The sequence below is a fragment of the Lycium barbarum genome, chromosome 6 (assembly GCF_019175385.1).
Source record: "Lycium barbarum isolate Lr01 chromosome 6, ASM1917538v2, whole genome shotgun sequence".
NCBI classification, from domain to species: domain Eukaryota; kingdom Viridiplantae; phylum Streptophyta; class Magnoliopsida; order Solanales; family Solanaceae; genus Lycium; species Lycium barbarum.
Window position 1 is genome coordinate 125540071 of NC_083342.1, and position 19276 is coordinate 125559346.

A 19276-nucleotide genomic window follows, 5' to 3' on the forward strand; every position below is an offset into this window, starting at 1 on the left:
GCTTCAATTATAGAGAAAGTGTCATATGAACTGAGACAGAGGGACAAAAATATTAGGTAACTACACGCTCTCAATGAAAGAGACCAAAGGGTATGTAAAAACCATAACACTAGAAAAGATATACTCCCTTTGTTTCAATTTGTTTGAACCTATTTCCTTTTTAGTCCGTGCCAAAATGAGTGACCTCTTTCCTAATTTGGAAACAAATTCACTTTATGAATGATTTACAGCCACACAAATTTTCAAGGCTTATTTTGACCACAAGTTTCAAAAGTCTTCCCTCTTTCTTAAATGTCGTGCCCAGTCAAATGGGTTCATATAAATTCAAACGGAGGGAGTATGTTATGTAAATAGATCTCCCATGTGAAGACTTTATTGTTTAAATACCAAAGGTGTAAAACCCACAACACTAAAAGAAATATTTTATGTAAACAGATCTCCCATGTGAAGACTCTATTGTTTAAAGACCAAAGGGTGTGTAAACACCACAACACTAGAAAAGAAATATTTTATGTAAATAGATCTCCCAAGTGAAGGATTTAAATTTCTTCTTAGATATTTCATCAACATTTTTTATAAATTATTCTTCCTGGAAGAGTAGCTCAACTTCCCTATCCTGCCGTTGACTGATGATGCTGTTATCATAACATATGCAAATCTTGATGCTAAGAAACAAAAAGACAGATTAACTTCCACGGGGTATACCTCATACAACAAAGAAATTGCTGACATAATAGCCTCATCCTTCGGAGGTTCAAGAGCCTAACAAGACACAGTTTGGGAAGATAAAAATGAATTAGAGAACCCATAGAACAAAATACATAAATTGCATCAGAATAAAATTAAAATAAAAAGAAGATAAAATCACCATAGACAAAAATAGCTTTATGCTTCCAAGTGATAGCAATTTGATTTGTAAGCACAATTCTACCAACGGCATCCGCAACATCTCCGGGATCTACCAAGGTCAAACTAAACATCAGTCTAATGTAAGAGAGAGGATTATCCGAAACGAAGAACAGAACTACTAGATAGAATAACGAGAAAAAACCACTAATACCCTGTACCTGGTAAGGCCGCATGAGCTTCTCATATCGGTAAGAAGTATAGAGACAAAAGCAGATTCCTGGCTTTACACGTCCAGCTCTGCCTCGACGTTGCCTTGCATTAGCTTGAGATATCCAATCTTCAACCATGCTCGACAATTTCTAAAATCAAGAAGTTTACACAATAGCAAACATGATTACTGGTGAACCAGACTCTGAAGACAAAAGGCAAAGAGAATTGACATATCTTTAAACGAAACACATAAAAGCAGAGGTCCCAACAACAAGTAAATCATGTCATTTAGAAGCTCAGCAATCAGAAGCCCATGGCTGGATCCAGAAAAGCCTAGCAGGCTGATTATATATTGCATGATAAAGGACCAAGACCTTTCACTTATTCAAAACTGAAAGCCCAATTTAGATAACCAGATGATATACAAGAGTCATCATGCCTTAACCTCATCATCAAGCAAAAATACAATTTTGTCCTCTCTCTGGTTTCGATGTTGTCAAAACCACTTCATTGGCTAACCAGTTTCCAAAGAAATATATCTATTTGAGCTTTTATTTTACCTAACAGAGATGACAATACATGTGTGAGCTGAAACTTCTCTGATGATGATGCTTCTAGACCTAGTCATAGCCATCTGTGGACAAATATTTTTCTATCCAAATCGCTATGCTCTTTGCAGCCAATTTCTAATTCACACACCAAAATCTAAATATGACAGAGCAAACTTAAGAATGAAAATGACTCCATGCACACTTTATAGAAGTACCGCTAGGCAGCAGCCATTATGTAGATAGAGTAGTCGTAACACTTGTATAACGAGTCAGAACTTGAAAAATCTAAAAAAAGTAGATGAAATGAAATATTTCAACTGTTAGATATAATTCATGTGGAAGCATGAAGCCATTTGTTTTTTCGTGTGTGTGTGTGTTTGGGGGGGGGGGGGGGGGGGGGGCTTTTATATTAATTATTATAGTCCAGAACAGCAAACATGCAACATAAGCTGCATTTTTTTGTTGAGACAACATTCCTCTCAGATAATCAGCCTTGTTATTTTCTATGAAAGAGAGCAGAAAACCAACCTTCTTCGGATTATAGCGATTTTCTTTGTGCTTTCCACAGTCAACCACATAAACCACATCATCTATGGTTATGCTAGTCTCTGCAATATTTGTAGCTATTATAACCTGAAAGAGGTAAATTACCAAGACAAGTACAGAAACAATAAGCAAATGAATGAATCACTTGAAAGTAGGCAAAATCTGGTGAAGACTGAGAAGCTCAGATTCCACGTACAACTATCAATTGAAGTTGAATATGGTCCAACATGGAGTAAATGATGAGCATGCATATCTAGACAGATATGATGATTTTCTGCATTATCTGCAATAAGACAAAATAACCTTGTTCCCATGTTGGACCCTTCCATTCTTCATTATCATGCAAGACAAGGTTGCAAATGTGTTCTTGCTGAATGACTCTCGAGAAGAAACTCGCTGGTGCAGCTTTCAGATTCAAATTTAAGTACTAACTTCCAATTTTTAAGGGACCTTACACATCATTTTGAGACCCTTCAAAATTTCCTGACACAGTTCTTCATCCTAAACAACATCAGGAAAGGTTGGCCTTTCTTGGCTCTCTATGAAGATAAGTAATAGTAACAATAGAAGGATGGCATGGATGTCAAGCAGAGTAAATTGAAGTCTATTATATCATGTGGCACTTCAGGTGCCAGTCAGCATTTCAGGTGCCAGTCACACAAGCAGACGATAAATGTGCCAATCATATCATTTGAGATTATACATGAATTATGTCAGTGGAAAAGGGTTTCGATGCAAATTGAATGGCAATCACCAACGAAAGCTGAAAAGTAGTAGCTGCGAGGATGAATACAGTAAGCTTGTTGCTTCATCGTACAGGTTTAATTAAAGAATGTGAATCTTGGGTATTAACAATCAGTACAAGATCTATGGTGACAGATTTGCAAGAGCAACTGGAGCATTAACTTGCATGGTCAATGAGAGGAAATGTAGAGAGAGGAAGTTTCTGTCTCAGCTAAGAGTCTATAGACTTCATAACCCTTCTAGTTGGTATGTGTAATAGCAAAAGGAGATCCAATTGCTTATTCTGGTGAAAGGCAATTTGCAAGCCCAAACATATGTTCCATTTAAGCATTTTTTAGGGGCAAATCATTGCTGAAAAATCATCAACAAAAACTCCTGCACTGCAGAGGGAAACAGCAATTTCCCATCTTCTAATATTATTATTTTTGGGATGAAGTAAAATTCATTGCTGGCATCAAGAAGATGCAAAAAGTTACAAAAGTGAGGAGTTGTCAGCTCTGATACAAAAATAAATTAAGCTGCTAAAGAGCTGGCAAAACTCAAAAAGTGTTCAATGCTAGTTACAAGAGTTAGTTTACACCAGCTAAATGAAGAAAGTAAGCATTTAGCCTTGAGAGAGTAACTACTTGATTTGCTTGTGTTCAGACAATGATGCAAACTAATAACACAAAACACTGTACAACCAACACATGAAAGACAAAAAAAAAAAAAAAACACATGGGGAAAAGAACCCAAATTCAAGATGATAAGATGCATACGGTGGAATCAGATAGCATAATCGTCTATAACAAAAGAACATAAGATTGAATAGAAAACATTACCTTACGGATGTTTTCTGGAGGTCTCATAAACACTTTTTTCTGATCCTCAGATGCTACAGAAGAATGCAAAGGAAGAATCCATTCAGAAGACTGTCCACTAAACTGGAAGGAGACAGACAGTCTATCGAGTAAGGTATGTATTTCTGCAACCCCCTTCAGCAGAATACAATTCACAAGTCAATTTTCCTTTTCTATGCAGCCATAAAACTTCGAGAGAGAAAATCAAAACACAATTAAGGGTGTGCTCCGTATGGAGGACAATTACCAATTTCCCCATGTTCGATTGGTCAAAAATTTTGGAAAACATTTTCTCTAGGAAAACAAGTCCCTTAAAAATGAGAAAAACGACTTGTATAGTGGAAGTAGGGAAAACAAGTTCCACAAGCGGCATTCCACCTTGATTGTGTCTTCTCCACCCTCCAACACACCTCGTCTTCACCTCCACCCACGTAGCCCCCATCCCCACCACCCTACCCCCACCCCCACCTCCCATAGTATTTGTCTAGATTATATACAAATTCTTTTAGAATAATATTTTTTGCTTACGTACCGAACACAAGAAAATAAGTAAGAAACCCACTTATTTTCCTGGAAAACATCTTCCATGGAAAAAAAATTCCTTCACACCGAACACACCCTAAGTGTTAAATTTATGAACTTACCGGTAAGAAAACCAGTATAGCACCCTCCGGGTATGTTTCATCAATGTAGCATACCAGGTCTTCGAGAAGATCATAATCAATAATGTCTTCATTCAATTTCCTCTGAGATAGTGAGAGATGGTTCATCACAGTATTCTATCAGTAAAGTTTTAATGATCTTAATTAGCATCAGTGAAGAGGCACTTTTAAGAAACAATTACCAAATTTTTTTGAGTTTGTCCACTGTAGTTTTCATAATTACTGGGATCATAATAGGGATTTGTGTATTCTTCAGACAGCAACGATTCATCACCCCATGCAGAGAGAACAAGGTTCTTCTTCCCCCTATGATTGCCAATAGGAGCATTCTGCAGTCATCCAATTGGAAAGATATAAGAAGCTCTCGAGCTACATAAACAAAAAGCTAGCATACTGAACTTCAAGTCAATAACAGGAAGATCTACTTCAACTGTAAGCCAATACCAGAGCACTCATGATGGTTTCTCAGGATCTATTCCTTAACTAATAATTGATTTTGATCAGAAATGAGTTCAGCTAAAAGTAAAGACTGGTATGAAGACTTTAAGACAGTTCCAAAGCAGAAGCCAGGAATGCCAACGAGAGCATTATCAGGAAAAGAAAGACAATTTCAAATTTTGAGTCCATCTAAAATATCAATCAAGGCAGGTAAACAGAAATACCTTTTCCCTAGTAGATGTCCCATAGCTCAAAGAAGCAGGAGAATCAGATGCAAGGCGGTAATTGATACTCTCATAAATATCCTCAAGAAAGTAAGTTGAAACAGGATGTGTTCGGCCTTGAGCAGTAAGTACAGGGCAGTCACCAAAGTAATGAGAAAACAAATGTGAATCTACTGTCGCAGACCTAAATAATGTGTAAAATAAAGAATAAATTCCTCCATGAATGCTCATAAATATAAAAAGGACACAGAACAAGATAATGGCTGCAAGATATTGATAAACGAAATCAAACCATACATGAGTATAACTTTCAGTTTTGCCGTACCAAGGGCAGATTGCTTCTGGATGAGACTCTTCAAGACAATGAGCAGAAAATCACCCTGTTTTTTCAAAGAGGTTAGTGTTTATTCCAACTAGTTTCCAAATTTATCCATTAATATACAACAAAAAAAGAGGAAGAACCAGATATTGCTAGTATATAAAAGTAGACCACGGAAAGCAAGTGTTATTTCCCTCTTCAGTTTGACGGTCCTAGTCATCTAGTGAGTAGTGAGCGGATAAAAAGAGGTTCTCATGAAAATGAAAATGAACCATAGCTTATCTCTCCAAGCAGATGAGAATAATGGCACCCAACTACTATAGACACAGGAGTCAGGATTTCAGAATTAAATGAATGTGACAAAAGACGAGAAAGAAAGTCATCCTTTCCGTTACTAGAATAAAGGGCATATCATGGGGTGTCCAGCAAGAGGATTCAGCATTTGCCTATAGCTGCAACAATTTGCAGAACGAAGAGTGTGACATCAAAGCTATATTTTCAGAAACAACAAGGAGTATAAGCATCTCGCTGATGTCTGAGTCAGACTGTCATGGAGTCTAGTAAGAAACAGGTCGCTCAGTCAGGAAGCAGCTTCTCTGTGTGCCTAAATTTGGCAGCAATAGCACCTGTAGTACACCAACCAAATGAAAAAAATGGAAGTGCTTCTGAAAGAATATGCAGCAGCGAACGGTCATTTTTCCAATTCTCATAATGCCCAACGAAGTATAAGTCATTTGATTACTTCTTTACAGAATTCATAGCCATGTGCAGTTCTTCCAAATTTGTCAAGTTAGTAATTCTGAGTATGCTTTTTAAAACAAGGTAAGTCATTTTTTTTTTGAAATGTAAATAATCTTATTAACAAAAGGGTAACCCCGTATACAAGCCGTATCCCTAAGAGAAGAGAACCTACACCCCAAAAATGGTTCTAAACAGAAGAGATCCAATCCTCTATACAAACAGGGAACTCATAAGTGCACCAAAAGGAAACTAGAGACAAAAGAGTACTTTGCAATTTTACAAAATCTCGTTCCACCCCTTCAAATACCCTCCTATTTCTCTCCTTCCAAATAACCCACATAATTGCTAAAGGGTCCACCTTCCATGCCCTTGTACTTCTTCCCCCTCATGTGCGTCCAACTTTGCAAAGCCTCCTTCACTGTGCCCGGTTGTCACCCATTGCAATCGAAACAACTTAAGGACCACCCGCCATAACCAGCTAGCCACTTTACAATGCAATAGTAAGTGGTCTACATCTTCGCCCGAGTCTTTGCACATAAAACACCAACTAAAAGAAGTGATCCTCCTCTTTCTCAGGCTTTCCGCTGTCAAGATCACACCCCTTGCCGGCAACCACGCAAAAAGTAGACTAAAAAGTAGCAACACCTGGATCGGAATATCGTTCTCTAAAAAAGTCACCCAGTCATCTATACATACAAGTATGGTACTTCATAAAATCATATCATCGAATGCTCCTATAGTCAGTATGGATCAGGTTTCCTGCAGTCGTCAGTTTGGATTCACGGCCGCCCAGAAAGGTATGCAATTTTTACTCAGTTTGCAGCAAGAAAGAAAAATTACAGATGTCAGCTCACGTTTTATGTGCAAAAAACGAGCGAAGACATGAACAGCTCTAGCATTTTTAGGTGGCAACTTGCCTATGGTGAGAGATCATAAGATGGTTCGAGATGCAATGGGCGACAATCGAATCCAGTGAAGGAGGCCTACTTAATTGGCCTTTCGAAGTGGAGAAGACAAAGGGCATGATACGTTGCCCCACCAGCACTTGTGTGGGTCTTATGAAAAGAAAGAAATACGAGAGCATTCAAAAGAGAATAGTCACTCGTCACTCGTGTCTTGTCTCTTTTATTACTCTCTCATTTTTCTCCTCTCTCAATGCACCCATGAGGTTCCAATTTGTAAAAAATGGGTGTCTTTTGGGGAGATCATATTCTCCAGTAGGTTCTCGACCTTTTGGTATTTGCTTGTATACGAGATATTTTATCAAAAAAAAAAAAGTTATCTACCTTATCAGAAACAGAAAGGACCATGATTTAGTATGGACGTAAGCAATTATCATGATGGATACTAGTTGAGACTGTCATGCATTTTCCTGGTTTATCCTCTCCTCTGTCCTCAAACTCGTAACCAACCGAACAACAATGGTCTACATCTAGTCGACCACCATTAGTAGGTATCAGAAACAGAAAGAAGCATGATTTAGTATGGACGTAAGCAATTATCATGATGGATACTAGTTGAGACTGTCATGCATTTTCCTGGTTTATCCTCTCCTCTTTCCTCAAACTCGTAACCACCCGAACAACAATGGTCTATATCTAGTCGACCACCATTAGTAGGTACCTACTAATGTCATCAGATCAGCACAAGAAAATTTAAACAACATGCCTTCATATTCATGTGGATAATCTTTTGATAGCCCGATCAATATGATAAGCGAGTAGTCGCAATTAATTAACAATTGAATATACTTGATCGCCACAATTCATTAACACATGTCATGCAGTGCACAAAAAACTCACCAGAAGTGACCTCTCATGCACTTCATCAACAATGATATGACTAAAACCAGCCAAGTTTTTATTTCCCTGCAAAATAATACATTTAACAGCACCAAAAGATATTAGCTAATATTTTGACATTCTGTTAAAAGAAAAAAAAATGTAAACTGGGCAAAGTATGTTATTATGACAAACAAATTCAAAACGCAGAACACTGCAGTCAGTAAGCATGCAATAATTAGTGGGTGACTTACTGAAAACATTCTCAAAAGAATGCCAGTTGTACAAAAGAGGAGCTTTGTTCTCTCATTCCTAAAAGAGGATAAAAAATTAATAAAAGATGTTTTGATATAATAATAACAAGAGAAAACAGAATCATTATCATATGTTTTGATATAATAATAACAAGAGAAAACATAATCATTATCATACTTCAATATCAATTATAATTATAGTTTTTAAAGCACGAATATAAAAGGATACTTGTTCTAGGTAGACCACTGATGTGAGATTCCTATGTCCTTATATGATGATAACCAGACCCATAAAAAGCTAAGTGAAAACAGGTTTGCAATGCTCAAGGAAATCTAAGGAAACATGACTCAGCAGGAATAATTAGATCTCCAACTAAACAAAAGCAGATCATGGTGGGAGTTGTAAAAGTAGCAGAGCATTACGCACAACATTGGCTATCCATGGTTAAAAAAATTTAAAAAAAAAAAAAAAAAACATTGGCTATCCATTTGAACCCGAGTATCGCAAGATTCAACACCTAAATCCTTCCATTGCTCATTCTTCCATTTCTCGGATCCAATGAGCAATGTCTTATTTGTATTCCTACTACTCCCGTGAATCATGCATGGTAAACCTGATTAAAACATGTTTAATGTAATCGAATGATTAATTATGCACAAACCAAGCGAAATGATAATGCACAATCCATACACCCAGCCACGTAGAGATAACTGACTGGTGTTACTAAGCCCTGGTAGCTTTATCGACACTAAAAAGTGATATAAATCGATTTCCAGAAGGGCAAATTTTGAGTCAACATGACATCCAATTTCATGATTTTGTATTCCCCCACCCCCCCCCCTTTTTTTTTTGGGGGGGGGGGGGGGGGGGGGGGGGGACAAGTGATTCTGTATCCATTTATAAATGAAGATTTTGAGAAGCAATACCTTGCACTATCGAGGCGAACTTGGTAACCAACCAAGGACTCACTCGAACCTGGTGAAGATTCACAACGCTCATCAGCAACTCTTTCAGCCACAGAAATAGCCTAGCAAAGAGAAAATGACAATCAGCAAATCTTGTTAAGTGAGAGAAAGCCAGATATGTGGGTGTAAAGAGCAAGATGAAAGCATTGCCTAATGACATCTCAACAAAATTGAAGAGGAAAAGCCTCCAATCTTAGCTCAGCTATTGCAGTCAACCTAAAGATCCCTCTCATAGTGGATGATAAGAACCCATCTCTCTCCCCCTCCCCCAAGAAAAAGATAAAGAAAAACTTATCTAACCGAATTTTTGAATTCCATGCATGTGTGCTTCAAATATGAATGGCTTCTTCATATAATATGGTAGGTGGTTCGATATACAAGAGTTCAATTTAGCCTTGTCCTTGATGTGATACACTTCTTCTAACTTGCAGTGCTTCACCGTAATCCAACCAATAAATTTTGGCTACAATTCAACCAACTACAACATTAATTCTTAATTTTTCATCCCCAGTGAAACAAGGCTATTGAAAGGTAGGATAAAGTTGCAACCAGCTAAAAGCTGCAAAAGTATTGGCAGGTACGTGAAAGTCATAGAAGTTGAGAATGTCAGTCAGCAGAACAGGTGCATATAAAACATTACATTTTATTTTGAATCAAACAAACCGACAATTAAAGAAGTGAATTCCAGAGCCAGTGTTTCAGTCAGTGCAGGCATATATATGGGTAATGATGGTAGCACTGACCGCGATTCGCCTTGGTTGTGTGCATATAATGTTACAGTGTCCCCCACGTCCTGATTCAATCATGTCATCCAGTATAAATTGAGGGACCTACAAGAAATCAAAATGTAAGATTTCAATGATTCTAGATACGAATGTGAATTATAAGATACCCTCCACTGCAATAGAAACCATCTTGATTAATTTCTTAAGTCAATTAGCTTTTTTCGGAACAATTTCTGCTGACTTATTTACTAGCAACCGTTTAGGTGTAGGATCTTCTCGACAGCTCACTATCTGGAAAATAGAGGCACTGATTTGATATTCCCATTTGGAAAAAGATTGATTTCACAAAACATGTCAAGCTAGGATCATTGCAATAAAACAAGGGAAAGAAAGTTCTCCGAAGAGTATAAGAACGGGATCAAAGCACATAATTAGTAGCGCCGAAACAAAAGTGAAAGCTGCACCTCAACACAGTATTGAAGTAATTTGGTACATATAAAGACAAAATTTAAGAATTCAACACCTGAGTTGTTTTCCCGCAACCTGTTTCCCCACAAATGACCAAAACATCATTCTCCTCCAGTGAATGCAGGATCTCGCCTTTTAAGTCAGCAATAGGAAGGGCAGCCCGTGATTTTAACATTTCCTGCACAGAGAACATAATTAAATATCTTCAGAAATTAAAGCAGACAGAGAGGTAAAATAACATCAATGATAAAAAGGAAAAAAAAAAATCAAAATTATGAAGAGAAAAGTGGGAAATAAGGAAAGCTGCTATGTAATGACTCCGACGGAAGTGCATGATGTAAGGATGGATACACTTTAACCACCATTACAGCGTATGCACATAACCTGAAACCTCACCGTCCCAGCGAACAACTGCCCCAGGTCAGTTGTTAGTCATGAAAGCTCTACCAAAATAACATGAAAAGGTGAGAAACCGACCTAGGCTTAGCAAGCTGCAGACAAGCTCTATCACCAAACGAAAAAGAACCGCTTGGGTTAAAACTAAAAAATGTAAAGAACAAATAGTATCAACCCTAACTTGCAATAGAATTCAAATTCCTCCACAACCACACCCCTCCCCCACCACCACCACCCCACCCCAAAAAACAAAACAAAAAGAAAAGCGGCTCCAAGCTAGGGCCCTCTGGTTCTTTTTCTTCTATCTTCAGGATCTTTATTACCTTTTTTTAGTGTCATCTTTCAAGTTCTTTTTCTTCTTTTTTTTTCTTTTTTTTTTTTTTTTGGGTAAACTGTCATCTTTCAAGTTCTTCGATCATTCAAATCTGACTTATTCATCTGTGATGTCTATATAGCTAGGTAAAAGTGTAACAAGCAGCCCAAAATGAATGACAACTCCATTGTAGATTGCCTTAAAGTTACAGCAGCACCAACACAATCTCATCCACAGTGCCACATAATTTTAATAGTATAGAACTAGCAGGACTCTGACCTGGTACTTCTTCAGCTTCTTCCGCCCCTCCTGTTCCTTTTTCAGAGAGAGACTTTCTGTTTCTTTACGGGGATTTTTGGCTGCAGAAAAACAAAAGAGATTAGTCAGCAAAACCACCTTTTACATTCTGAAAGAGCAGTGAACTCCCAAATGCCTCCAAACCAGCAAAAACTAACAGGAATACAAGATCTTGTAACAGTCAATAACTAAACTCACCCTTTAGCCCTCCCTAAGGGCAATGCTGAACCTACACCCAAACAGAAAGCATTATCTGTTTGAGGTACTTTTCATTTTCCCCCGCACGAAACAATTAGTTCGCTGATTTTGCTGTTCTTACCTATGAGTTATATCTTCCCCAAAGAAGGAAAAATGAAAAAACAATCTACTCTAAAAGGGCACAAATTGAACTGCAATAGACGTCAGAATAAATCTTTTATTGCCAGCTAATGAACACAATCACCAAATATTAAAGACTTATTATCAGCAATGCTTTGAAAAGCAGCCTTACTTAAAAAAGTCCATGGTTGACACAAAATCAATAAAATAAAGCAAAAAAAAGGTTCAAAACTAACAAAGCCAGCTGCATAAAAGTTTTCATACATTTTTCAGTGTTTAAGAAAATTGGTCACATTTTGAAGTTATTTCCTGATGCAACCCAGAAAAGAAATCCATAAGCATACTTCACCTGTAAAATCAGCAGCCACTGTCTTATCTTTTGTGGTGTGAGGCTCTAAAAACTTTTCTTCGATAGCATTATTGGAGACATCAGAATGAGTTATGGTTTCTGAACTGCTAGCGTCTAGTAATGAATCCACAAAATAGGCCCTTCGTTCCACTTGATCATCCACAATATCTTTCACGGAATCACCTGTCCCAATAAAAACCACCATGCACATGAAAGAGGAGGAGATATCAGATCAGACCTTGCAAATCTAACTGTTACAGACTCGGCCTCTGCAGGTTGTGAATGAGGGTGTACAACCACTGAGAGATCAGAGGAAAGAAAAACTAACAGAAGAGAAAGAAGACAAGCAACAAGCTAAAACATGAACAACTGTTTCTGCATCTTTATGCTGCCTACGTCAGCGAAACCGTTTCTAAGGTTCGAAATACATCTTGGAGAGATTGATCTTTCTTCATGGGATTCTTTTTCTTTTATCAGGTACATAATTTTCGTGGGATGCTTTTTAATAAATTCCCTTTTTTTTCCCTGTTTTCATAGCAGTTGTAGCATTAGTTTTACCTCTGGACCAAGTTTTATGGATGTATTACCTCCATGAAAGTTTTTTTATTTCCACCATCTATGAAAGTTTTCATCAATGAAAAAGGAGCACTCTTTATCAATGCAAGGTTTGTAGTAAAAAGATTGGATACACAATTATGGGATCTATGGCTACAAGAGACCAGTTTGATCAGGGTGAAGTATAAAATTGAGTTACCAAGATGCTTAATATAATATCAATATTAAATATTTGACTGCACGAGAAGTAAGAAAAATCACCTTCCTCCCACTGCAAAATAAGTGATGCATATGGCTCGGTAATTGGCATGTGAACTGGGAGATCCGGAAACAAGCGATGGAGAGCATAAGCTGCAACTCTGTTTTGTGAATCCTAAAGCAAATCACAGTTCAGAAAAGAAGAGAACCATGTTTTAGATTCACAATTTATTTTTATTTTATTTTTTTGAGAATGGTGTTTTAGATTCACATTTCAAAACAAAAATCTTATCAGACTAACAAAAAGCTGACAAGCATTTTTACAACATATCCCTGCAAATTCCAATTTATTTTATATGCGTAAGCAAGACAAATTCTTAGCTAATTGATAAGATTTCTGCTTCCTGAAACAAAGATCATGAATTTTGTGATAAGGGCTCTTTTTAATCAGGTTGGTGAAATGGCTTAGATAGGTGATAGAAACAGAGTGGAGAAACAGAGCATGGGCAAACAATTATGTGGACTATCCGAAGGAAGAAACCGTAAGGCTTTAGAGGGGACAGGGACAAACAATATAGATATAGCTAAACATATTCAACAGCTATTACAAGAAACAACGGGATACATAACACGATCCTATTTTCATGTGAATACATGCAATTCCCCCATCTTACACCCACAATCTGAAACGTTGTGTAACGACCAAATAGTAGTACTGCAATTATCATTAACTTCGCGTTCCTTTCTTTTTAATGGACTTACAACAAATACAAAACAGTATCAACAAAGCATTAGACATTACCTCAGCAGTAGAAGAAGTATGATCCTGACTAGGAAGCTCGATTGTTACTAGCCCTCCAGCTTTTCTGCTCTTACCCCTCCCACTGGCTTTGCGCATTACACTGACTGAGTAATTTGAAATATTTCCTTTTCCAGGTGTTTTCGCATACTTTGGTGCCTCCCACCTTGATCTTTGACATAGTTGATGAAGAAAAGCCTTTGGAATCTTTTGTGGATCTCCCTGCAATTATGCCAACAGTCACTTTTAAGGAAGGAACAAGAACTTTAGAACAAAAGCAAGAAGACCTGAAGAAGAAAAGGGACGACACAAGTCTACCATGGTTCACATTTTGCATCACATTTTGTTAGTGGAGGGGGTGGTTTAACTTCACGATGCAGACCAGGTCCACACGGGCTCATCGTAGATTAACCTTCTTATCAGTTTACCTAAATAAAAATATCAGTTCCTTCTCTTTATAACGGGGTAATGTCTGTACCAGCTTGCTCCAACCTGACTATTCCACGGGATACCTACTACCTCCCACTAACACAGGTACTAGTAACTCAGCCTACCAAGGCTTAGGCAAATTGGAAGAGATCACCTAGCATTTTTTGTCTCTATTGGAATTTGAACCCTGGTCTTCCAGGTTTCTACCAACTTCATTAACTGTTACGCCACACCCTTTAGTGTAATAACACTATCGGTTCTTTCACAACTAAAAAAACATAGAAATAAGTTACAACTTATTCTGTCAAAGTAACTACACAGAAAAGGAAAACAATGAAATTGTACTTCCTTCCACTGAGAAGAGGTTACCTTATTAAAGTTACAACTACTGACCAGGCTCTTTTATCCTATTGTATCCTCTTTATACCAAAAGGGGAGCTTTAAATCTTCTTTGTTTTTAAGGTAACTGAAGAGGTGCTCTAGATCATAGTCTACGGTATAAGTTTACAACTAACTCGTAAGATCAGGTACCAAATGTTTACCTTTTTCCATATACCTTCTAACTTCTCTAAGTTCTTCTGACTACATAATTCTCTCATCTTTTCTTTCTTCTGCAGCTCTAGTATAGTAGACGAAACATCAGCAGAGGAATCTTCTTCAAATAAGAAATCACCAAGCTCTACGTCTTCTGGTGCTCCTCCTGAAGCCACCTCGTCATCTATAGGAACACTTGGTGGAGTGTTTTCAGTGAATTCATTAGAGCTGCTATTGACAGCTACCTTTTCATCTATTTCTATCTCGTGTTCATGAATATTCGCCTGTTCATAAATATTCGACGTTCTGAAATTGTGTAAAGTAACATCATCAACATCAAGTTTCTCTGAGGACATGTCCAGTACTGCATGGTTCGAAGCACTTTCATGTGCAGATTCCAGGATATCAGCCGATAGCCCTATTATAGATGTTATATGTTAAACCTGCTATAATAATGGAATGAAAGCGGAATATCGAAAGTTTTCCCACCTAGAGCAGATATCTCCTGCTTGATCTTCCGAATGGTTCGGCCGGCTTGTTCATGGCTCTTTTTGTCTCCGCGCTCCTTTGCATGAATAGCTTCCAGCCTTGCAGTATGAAATTCTTGGACAATGGACTCAATACTACGCTTTTTCCGCGGAACCTGCTGACAAATAAACCATGAATCGAGGAGAGTAGGATGCTTTTCAGATTGTTCGAGTAACAAGTGTCTTTGAGGGATATAGACCTTATATCTACTCTGATTAGACAAAATTCAATTCGCAACAACAGGAAAAAGGGATAAATGCGTTAAGGAACTAACTGTTACTATATCTAGATTCAACTTTACAATAAACAGGTCATTCCCGCAAGAGAAATAGCCGTACGAGCTCCGAAGAATGTAAACCATATGTCTACTCGCCCAATATAAAGCCTAAACATATTATAATGAACTGGACAATGGATACCGGTAAAAGGAAACCCTACATCATCAGATAGTCAAGACTAAAGAGTCTGTGTAACACAAATCATGTGAACTGATGCTCGATTAGTGTAAAAACATGGAAGAAGTTCCATGAGATTTACCTGCTCTAGGGAACCATCATCAAAATAACCAGATTCCCAACTTTCAGCTTCATCCTGCAAATGCATAGTAAAAGAAGAATGTATGTATTCAGCGCTATACACTTTGAATTTCAGTGGTTTTAAGATTTATAATATTGGGTACTTTAAGATTAGAAAATAGAGTGATTTGTTTCTGATACCAATGGGATTAAAGATAGAGTTTCACAAAGTCTAGCCGCCATATCCTACACTGCATAGAGCATTGATTGGAAAAAAGGTGACTCTCAACCAGAAATAATTGCTTGTTTCAACTGTGAAAAGTGCCCTGTCTTTTTGTGGAAGAATATTTTGCCTTTTTTGGCTTCTCTAAAATTCTCAAATGACATACTGTACTGTTGTTTCTTCAGATACTGATTTTGATAATATGACACTCTCCTACAACATATTCTCTGTTTTCCTAAATGCCAACTAAGTCAGGACTACGCGGTCGTGCCCTAATTCTTTTTTTTTTTTTTATGAAATAAGCTATTTCGTTGCTGGCATCAAAAGGATGCAAAAATTACAAAGATAAGTAGATTTAGCTCCTACATTGTTACACTACTCAGCCCAGGAGCTAACCAAAAACAGCAAAAAGTATATAGATTAAACTAGAGCAAGTGAAATGATGAATCTAGGAGGGAGTCGGCATCATGCCCTAATTCTTTATCATGTATCTTAATTAAGTTTTTCTAAGACAACAGCTAGTTGTGAAACCAAGAAATAAGTTAGAAGTGTAAAGCATGCAGTAACTAACTAGGCATATGCACTCCCGTGCAGAACCTTTCTCAGTTACCTTTTAGTTTCACTGTAAAGAGATAATTCACAAAAGCTGAAATCAGATACACTGCAGTAGTTTGACCACAGAACCTATTGTACCTGTCAGTCGAACTATAAGTATCAAGTAGAACTGTAGAAGTACCTCTTCCTGTTGTTCCATATACTGACGGATCCAATCAGCCTGTGAACGTTCAACTGTACGTAGAGATTCACTATCACTTCGACCCTTCGGCACAACTGAAACTTTAGGTATTCTCTCATCTTTAACTTCTGCCACAGATGAATCTGCTGAAGGAACCCAATCTTCTCGGGCAGTTGATATGATACCAACAGAACCTGCCAAAATGCATATGATCATGAACTTAACTTCTTTATCCTAACGTAAAACTCCCTACTATCGCCAATTCTGGAAATTAAACATAATCTTTTTCATCAATACCTTCGTTCAATTGGGAAGTACCACTTGAAAACTTCAGAGGAAGCTCATTCCCTCTAAAATTCAAGCATAGCCAATCTAACGCAGCTTCAAACGTGGCTCTCTCCTAAGTAATATTTTTTGAAATGGTAAATATTATTAGAAACAGTATAGCACAAAGATTGTGACCGAATATATCTCCAAACAACCTACTGTTACCTTCTCAAAAAACAAAAAAAAACAAATCTCTCCAAATAACCAAAAAGGAAACACTAACTATCCATGTGTCAAATAAAGTATACGTACACATGGCCTTTCTTGATTTTACCACACTTCTACTTTCTTGAAATTACATAAGTCTGCCTTGTATATATGAGTATATTATATATTGCATATAACATGATATGTATATATATGGACTTTCTTGAAATTACACAGTTAAATACGAGATACTTTTTTTCTTTGATGAAATTGATTGGTTAAACAGAGAATCTTAAGCATTCAATATTGTAAGTGGAGACATAAGGTGGTTTCTGTTATCCAAACTGTGCTCAAAACAACAAATGACGTTAGTAAAAGAATGTTCAAACAACGAAACAATGCTTTAATAAAACCAGAAAAATAAAATGACAAAACAGTATCCAAGCCGAGCGGCGACGACGGCGCGAAGGGAGTCCCTCTTCTCAACTCTTTAAGAGCTAGAAGAAGTGTTTCTCTATTTAAGCACACTTATTTTCCTTCCCACCACCTATGTGGGGCAAAGCTTCTTTCCAAAAAGGACTTTGCTTTAAATCTTATTTTTCCTCTATTTTATTTTTCCCTCCATTTCTCATTCACACCCACTTAGCTAGCTTCAACAGTTTCTTGTTAGTACCTTTCCCCTCTTTCTTAAAATAATAAGGCCTTGACTACTAATTCCACCTTGTTTAAACTACAGTTAACTCCATTAACTATCTTGAAATTACCTTTCTTGGAATTACCAGACTTTACTTTCTTGACATTACATAAGTGTCTTGTATATTCTTTTTTTTTTGAAATTATAAGTCTGTCTTGTATATTTACATGTATACTTTATATAATGCACATAACATGGTAGGCATATATACAGCCTGTCTTGAAATTACACAGTTAAATAGGAAACACTTTTTTTTTTTCTTGGATAAAATTGATCGGTTAAAAGGAGAATTTTAAATTATAGCACAAAGATTGTGACTGAATATATAATAACCAAAAAATGAAACACAAACCATCTACGTATCAAATAGCACTACTTTCTTGAAATTACATAAGTGTGTCTTGTAATTCACATAACATGATATGTCTATAGACGGCCTTTCTTAAAATTACACAGTAAAATAGGAAATACTCTTTTCCTTTGACGAAATTGATTGATTAACATGAGAGTTTTAAAAGCATTCAATTTTGTGAGTGGAGACATAAGGCAATTTTCTGACTGAATATATCTCCAAATAACCAAAAAGGAAACACTAACTATCAAGTACCAAATAGAGAATACACAGTAACGTAGACATGATCTTTCTTGAAATTACATAAGTGTGTCTTGTATATGTATATTTTACATAATGCACATAACATGATAGGCATCTATACGGCCTTTCTTGAAATTACACAGCTAAAAAGGAGATAATTTCTTTTTTCTTTGATGGGTTAACAGGAGAACATTAAAAGTATTAAATTTATTTGATTCTTGATAAGTGTACCTTGAGAGAGGATAAAGCTTGTTCAATTTGATGATCAGAAAAGCCCTCACAAGAAAGCTTTTCGTAAATAGAACGAAGTTTCTTGGCTTTCTGTGCTTTGGAGAGAGCATCTTCTGCGGGAGTCGGGGCCGAAGATTGTGTTGATCGGCCGGAATTAAGCAATAGTCGTCGGAGACGATTCTCGTTCTCAGCAGATATTTGTAATTTGGGACCTGTTGATGAAGAAGAAGAACCTTTGCCTTTTGATGACGACTGTTTCTTCTTCGGTGGCATATCTATAAATAGAATGGGCGGGAGAATGAAAGAAGAAAGAATGGTGATGGAAGATTTATCAGTGAGAGAACAGTACAGTCGAGTTTTGACGAGAGAGTGAATTTATAGTCGGGAACCAAATAGACGGCAATATATGCTGTAAGCCCAAATATGAAGGCAGATGTTATTGGGCCAACCAAGAAGCCCGTACTCGTTCTTTGACGCGAGACTTGTTATTAATTGATTGTCTATGGCTACTTTGTGTGTGTGTGTTTTTTTTTTTCACTTTCTACGAGGTTGTGTGTGTTTCAATTTGATCACATTATCTAGTAGAGAAAATAAGTTAAAACATGTCATGTGATTCTTTCAAACCAAAAATGATAGGATTTTATTGCTTTTTTCAAATCTGATCTGACACAACAAAGTATAAATTCAAGGATTCTGAGTAATGACAAGAAGGATTTCTCAGGTGATAAACACCCTCCACCTTCAACTTTAAGGTTGTGGGTTTGAGTCATCGAGA

The 19276-nt window shown here is 37.1% G+C and overlaps 1 protein-coding gene across 7 annotated transcripts in view; it reads right to left on the reverse strand.

Moving 5' to 3' along the window:
• Window positions 1–18894, reverse strand: part of LOC132598656 (DExH-box ATP-dependent RNA helicase DExH7, chloroplastic) — a 28722-nt gene extending 9828 nt beyond the window's left edge. For 3 of the 7 annotated variants that reach the window (XR_009566628.1, XM_060311656.1, XM_060311655.1), the window contains exons 1-24: window positions 18502–18893; window positions 16805–16907; window positions 16508–16701; window positions 15571–15624; window positions 14995–15151; window positions 14514–14923; window positions 13546–13764; window positions 12807–12918; window positions 11991–12173; window positions 11306–11385; window positions 10373–10495; window positions 9868–9954; window positions 9086–9186; window positions 8159–8216; window positions 7926–7991; window positions 5361–5443; window positions 5064–5247; window positions 4584–4730; window positions 4384–4485; window positions 3722–3874; window positions 2139–2243; window positions 1068–1208; window positions 869–958; window positions 706–762 (exon numbers count right to left, since the gene is read on the reverse strand). Coding sequence is in view for 5 of the 7 variants with exons in the window: in XM_060311656.1 (XP_060167639.1) it covers window positions 706–762; window positions 869–958; window positions 1068–1208; window positions 2139–2243; window positions 3722–3874; window positions 4384–4485; window positions 4584–4730; window positions 5064–5247; window positions 5361–5443; window positions 7926–7991; window positions 8159–8216; window positions 9086–9186; window positions 9868–9954; window positions 10373–10495; window positions 11306–11385; window positions 11991–12173; window positions 12807–12918; window positions 13546–13764; window positions 14514–14923; window positions 14995–15151; window positions 15571–15624; window positions 16508–16701; window positions 16805–16907; window positions 18502–18774 (3282 nt within the window). In the remaining 2 variants the exon portion in view is untranslated. Of the gene's footprint in view, window positions 1–705; window positions 763–868; window positions 959–1067; window positions 1209–2138; window positions 2244–3721; window positions 3875–4383; window positions 4486–4583; window positions 4731–5063; window positions 5248–5360; window positions 5444–7925; window positions 7992–8158; window positions 8217–9085; window positions 9187–9867; window positions 9955–10372; window positions 10496–11305; window positions 11386–11990; window positions 12174–12806; window positions 12919–13545; window positions 13765–14513; window positions 14924–14994; window positions 15152–15570; window positions 15625–16507; window positions 16702–16804; window positions 16908–18501 lie in introns of all 7 variants that reach the window. The other 4 variants (XR_009566627.1, XM_060311657.1, XM_060311653.1 and 1 more) reach the window with 3 other exon arrangements.
• Between the last annotated feature and the right edge of the window lie 382 nt (window positions 18895–19276).